The sequence below is a fragment of the Myotis lucifugus genome, unplaced genomic scaffold (genome assembly GCF_000147115.1).
Source record: "Myotis lucifugus unplaced genomic scaffold, Myoluc2.0 scaffold_0, whole genome shotgun sequence".
NCBI lineage: Eukaryota > Metazoa > Chordata > Mammalia > Chiroptera > Vespertilionidae > Myotis > Myotis lucifugus.
Genome location: NW_005871048.1, coordinates 857,763 through 863,762, shown reverse-complemented (window position 1 = coordinate 863,762; position 6,000 = coordinate 857,763). Strand labels below are relative to the sequence as shown.

The following is a 6,000-nucleotide window of genomic DNA, read 5'->3' as shown; positions in this document are numbered from 1 at the left end:
TAAAAAGGCATCAGAATCACTCCCACCCAGGGATGATAAGTGAAGAGTGAAATAACCTGAGGTCATTCTGATCAGGGTTCAGGTTCTAGCTCTGCCAGTCACTAGCTGTTTCCACAGTGAACATGTTCTTAATTATCTGGTCTGGATCTGCCAAAACTGGAGCATTGAGTCCTGCCTCCAAGATATCTTGTGAAAATGATCTAGGTAAATTCCGTGAAAGCTAGGACATAGCCTGTATTGATTTCCCCAGGAGCCCCCTAACCTAAGACAGACAATGAAGATGCTGAGTGATTGGAAGAAAGTACCTAGTGCAAACCATGGCTCATACTAGCTGCTCAGGAAGGACTGAATTCAAAACCACAAACTGTTAGGGTTCCATAAAATCATAAAGACCCTCCTGTCCATAGGAGGAGACTGGTGGGAGGGGTCACCAGGTCTTATGGTGTGAGGAGCCATGCAAGGTGGAGCTCCGAGACTAGTTCTCCCATCTCCCAACCCAGCTTTCTTTCTCCCAAACCATGCTGCCTACCCCACAAGCCAGCCAACCACAGGCCTGATGAACTGGTGATTTTAAATTATTACAGGGCTGGTGTCAAAAGATAGGTTTCTGAGTATTAAAAAACAAACAAACAAGAAGCTACCAAAGAAGGCAAAAGTTACTAAATCTGAAGGATGTAGTTTGGAAGTCCTAGTGAGAAAACAGCCTGAACTGTGCTCAAAAATAGGAGTGGGTAAGGCACAGGTGCCTGGGAAGGAAACTAAAACAGAGTTTGATTGGCTGGAATGGAAAGTGGATGTGAGCAATCATGATATGAAAATAGGGTATTAGAAAATAATAAGGCCTGACATTTATTGAGCTTCTATGTGCTGTGCTAGGCACATGTATTGACACATGCAATGATCAGGATAACCCTCTAACATAGTTCCATTGCCATCTTAGAAATGAGAAAATTGAAGCAAAACAGGTTATTGGCTGAAATTTACACAAGTCAGGTGAGAGTAGACATGGGTCTGGGATTTGAGCCCAGATAGCTTGAGATCAGAGCCAGTGCCAATAGCACTAGTCAGTATTGGATAAACACCTACTTTTATAATAGAAATAAAGCGACTCTGCCCCCCTTTCCTAAGGCCAGTTTCCAATTGGGAAGGGGGGCCATGTTAAAGATCTGTAATGAAAACATCAGACACCAGAATAGAGGGAAGAACTGATCAACTTCTGTGGACTCAACTGGAGACATCAAACTTCATGTAGACGGGAAAAGAGGACAGATTGCACAATCTATTTTTAACTACAAATAATTTCTATTTAACTTGAAAATGAACTTCTGTGCTTGTATCAGGTGCCTAAGACCTCACAGTATATTAAGTGTTCATTCAAAAAGGTGCTTCATGGGACTAGAAGATCTATTCACAGCCCGTAGCAATCTGAAATTCCCTGATTGGGAAGAACGTATCTCATCTCAGATTGGCCTAAAACACCAAAGCATACTAAGTTTCCCTCTCTCTGCCTGCTCTATGTCTGGCTAATAACCCATTTGCCAAAATAAAGGGGTTGCATCATTAGATTTCAAAACCCTTCCTTCCTCATTGCAAACTGTGCAGGAGTGATTTACTAAGACGGAGTTGATGCCAGGCTGACTGATTTCTGGGGGGTCGGGTTACCTGCAGGGAATCACACCATGGAGGAAAAGTATGGCTGTAAAGTTCAGAATAACAACTACTGTGGGGCATTCTGGACGGTTGCCTATGATGGACGGGACTACATCAAGTTAGACACAGAAATCCCAGCCTGGATCCCCCTGCAACCAGAAGCTCTGAAAACCAAGGTGAAGTGGGAGACAGAAGGCTCTGTGCATCGGGCCAAGGCCGCCCTGGAAGAAGATTGCACCGGGAAGCTGCAAAGGTACCTGCAATTCAGCAGGCCCTTCCTGGACCGTCAAGGTACCTACTGCTCCCTCTGTCCTCCTCCCCGCACTGAGCTGAGAAAAACCAAGGTGACCCCAGGCTGGGACCTCAGGGGAACATTTCAGGCAAATCCTGTAGTCATTTCTCTCTGTGAAATGCCTCCTGGCTTGGCTGTGGGGAGAAGGCAGGTGTGTAAAATGTCTGCCCAGGAAGGATGAAGATGAGTAAATGAGAGCAGGATTGACACAAGCTGAGACTTTGGTTTAATAATTAATCAGAAAGAAGTTATTAAGGAGCAGACAGACTGGGGAAGGCAGGAGCCACAAAGCCCACTGGAAGGTTTTGGGGGGAAGGGCGGGGGGAGAGAGAAACCAAAAACATTAAAACATGGGGAAGTCACATTTCTTGCCACCAGAAGTCAATCCACAGTGCGTGGGCAGGGGGGTGCTGGGAGGCAAGGAAGTAGCCACAGACATTCCATTATCCAACAGGGAAGGTTCATGGAAAGCCTCAGCTTCCCTGATCTTCTGGAAGTTTCCTGGGGAGGCAGGTAGAAAACGGAGAGCTCTGCTCATCCCTGACTCCAGGGGTGGGAGAGACGTGAACAGGGAAATGTCTCCTTCAGACCCTCAAACTCTGTGCTCTATCTCTCCACAGACCCTCCCTCTGTGTCAATCACCAGCCATATGGACCAAGGAAACATCAGGACCTTCAAGTGCGTGGCTGACAACTTCTACCCAAAACCAATCAGTATGTACTGGACTCAGGCAGACAGTGTAGTGGAGACTGAGTCATGGGGAGAGGGTCCTCTCAGTGAGAATGGCACTTACCAGTCCTGGGTGGTGGTGAAAATCCCCTCTTCGGACAGAGGCCCTTACTCCTGCCACGTGCAGCACAGCAGCCTGGCCCAGCCCCTTACTGTCACATGGAATAAGAGTCAGTAATTGGGAACTGAAGGCAACTCGGGGTCCAGAGACCATTAGGCACCTTGTCATCTGGGCATGAGAGATGAGCTCTAGAATGACTGTCATCGCCATCAGTGAGGCCCAAAAGAAGCAGTGAAGGGGACGGAGAGGTGGTGAATTTGGAGACACAAGACCTGAGTGCTGAGCACTGAGCTGACTCACTGCCACATTCCCTCTCTGAACCCATTATCTATTCTGTGGAATCTAATCACACTAAACAACTAGCCTATAGGAAAAATAAATCTGATTATTGTATGGCTAAAATCTGTAGAGATGTCAGCAGAGATTATTATTCATCCTGCCCCCAAGCATTTGAATCATCTGAAATTCTTGGTATCCACTGGAAACAATATGTTCTGGCCATCTTTTTGTTTGTTTGTTTTGTTGATCCTCACCTGAGGATATATTTTTTCCATTGACTTTTAGAGAAGGTGGAAGGGAGGGAGGGAGGGAGGGAGGGAAAGAGGGAGGGGGAAGCATCAATATGAGAGAGAGACATATGATTGGTTGCCTCCCACATGCCTCAACTGTGCCAGGGATTGAACCTGCAACCCAGGCAGGTGCCTTTGACCAGGAATCCAACGCGTGACCCTTCAATGCATGGAACAACACTCAACCACTGAGCTATACCAGCCAGAGCTGTACTGGCCAGCTTGACCTGGGGTCTCCACTGTAGCATGGTATGACCACCTTGTACCTTGAGTATTGTTCAGGTGCCCACTGCTGATGTCCCCTCTGGTCATGAGGTCATAGAACACTGCAAATTCTTTAATTCAATCCGAAACCTCTTCTGTACTTCAGTTTCCCCCACACTTACTTGCCACCTGTGAGACACTATCCTCCACTCCAGCCACTCTGCCTCTCCTACACTATGTTGGCTTTAGGGCCATGTCACCAGAACCCAGATTCAGCTGCCTGCTACCACATAAGCCAAACTCTTGAGACAGATGCTGTTGAAATTGGAAAGTGATTTATTCAAGTGCTGGACACCTGAGAAAATGGGGGATTCTTGTTGCAAAGCCAATCTCAACATCTCAGTGCAGGCAGAAGTTTTTTTGTTTTTCTTTAATAAATCTTTATTGTTCAGATTATTACAATTGTTCCTCTTTTTCCCCCCATAGCTCCCCTCCACCCGGTTCCCATCCCACCCCCTGCCCTTACACACACACACCCGCACTGTCCTCATCCATAGGTGTACAATTTTTGTTCAGTCTTTTCCAGCACCCCCCACACTCCCTTCACCTTGAGAATTGTCAGTCCACTCCCTTTCTATGCCCCTGATTCTATTCTATTCACCAGCTTATTCTGTTCATCGGATTTTTTATTCACTTTATTTTTATTTTTATTTTTATTTTTTAAATATATTTTATTTATTTTTTACAGAGAGGAAGGGAGAGGGATAGAGAGTTAGAAACATCGATGAGAAAGAAACATCGATCAGCTGCACACTCCCTACTGGGGATGTGCCTGCAACCAAGGTACATGCCCTTGACTGGAATCGAACCTGAGACCCCTGAGTCCACAGGCCGACACTGTATCCACTGAGCCAAACCGGTTAGGGCTTCACTTGATTTTTAGATTCACTTGTTGATAGATATGTATTTGTTGTCACTTTGTTGTTCATAATTTTTATCTTTACCTTTTTCTTCTTCTTCCTCTTCTTAAAGAATACCCTTCAGCATTTCATATAATACTGGTTTGGTGGTGATGAACTCCTTTAGCTTTTTCTTATCTGTGAAGCTCTTTATCTGACCTTCAATTCGAAATGATAGCTTTGCTGGGTACAGTAATCTTGGTTGTAGGTTCTTGGTATTCATCACTTTGAATATTTCTTGCCACTCCCTTCTGGCCTGCATGGTTTCTGTTGAGAAATTAGCTGAGAGTCATATGGGTACTCCCTTGTAGATAACTAACTTTTTCTCTTGCTGCTTTTAATATTCTCTCTTTGTCTTTTGCCCTTGACATTTTAATTATGATGTGTCTTAGTATGGTCCTCTTTGGATTTCTTTTGTTTGGGGTTCTCTGCGCTTGCTGAGCTTGTAAGTCTATTTCTTTCACTAGGTAGAGGAAGTTTTCTGTCATTATTTCTTCAAATAGGTTTTCAATATCTTGCTCTCTCTCTTCTTCTGGCACCCCTATAATTCAGATGTTGGTACACTTGAAGTTGTCCCAGAGGCTCCTTGCACTATCTTCATATTTTTGTATTCTTTTTTCCTTTTGCTTTTCTGGTTGGGTGTTTTTTGCTTCGTATTTCAAATCTTTGACTTGATTTTTGGGATCCTCTAGTCTGCTGTTGGATCTCTGTATATTATTCTTTATTTCAGTCAGTGTATGCTTAATTTCTAATTGGTCCTTTTTCATATCCTTGAGGGTCTCACTAGATTTATCGGAGGTTTCTAGAAGATTCTTGAGTAACCTTATAACCGTGGTTTTGAACTCTATATCCAGTAGTTTGCTTTCCTCTATTTCTTTCATTTGTGACCTGTTTCTTTGTCTCTGCATTTGGCTGCTTCTCTGTGTTGATAGAGTGGCTTTGTATTCTAGGTGTCCTATAGGGCCCAGTGGGTCAGCCTCCCTAATTACCTGAGGTGGACACTCTTGGTGCACCCCTTTGTGGGCTGTGTGCACAGTCTTGTTGTAGTTAAGCCTTGATTGCTGATGGTATCACTGGGAGGAATTGACCTCCAGGTCAGTTGGCTATGAGGACCAGTTGTGTCTACAGTGGGAGAACTTCTGTGCTGGAGACACCCTTATGGGGCAGGACTTGCTTCAGTGGGGCTTTGGCACTCACTGAGTCTGCCCCTTGAGTATGTCTCTTATGGATCTGAGGAGTTGTAATCTGGATGGTCTCACTGACCACTGGGTAGACTGGCTCTTGGATCTCCAAGGAGGTGCAAAGTCAGCCACTGCCTGAGGCTACCCAGCAGGAGCTACAGAGAGATCTGCAGATTCCTCCTATTTGTTTGGGGTTTGGAGGTGCCCAGATGAGGAGCAGCTGTGAAGTAATGCAGGCTGCTGACGAGCCTTAGGTCTTCTTTTGGTAGCTCTGGGGTTCTCTGACCCAGCTACAGTTTGACAGGTTTTTAGGCGGAGAAAGGCCAGGCCATTCGTATGCAAAAGTGCACAGCTT

The 6,000-nt window shown here is 45.2% G+C and overlaps 1 protein-coding gene across 1 annotated transcript in view; it reads left to right on the top strand.

Moving 5' to 3' along the window:
• LOC102433502 (zinc-alpha-2-glycoprotein-like) overlaps positions 1-3,138 on the top strand; it is a 6,842-nt gene extending 3,704 nt beyond the window's left edge. Inside the window, exons 2-3 of the mRNA XM_023754497.1 lie at positions 1,618-1,941; positions 2,563-3,138. Coding sequence (XP_023610265.1) covers positions 1,618-1,941; positions 2,563-2,849 — 611 coding nt within the window. The 3' untranslated portion in view covers positions 2,850-3,138. The remainder of the gene's footprint in view (positions 1-1,617; positions 1,942-2,562) is intronic.
• Positions 3,139-6,000: the final 2,862 nt, after the last annotated feature.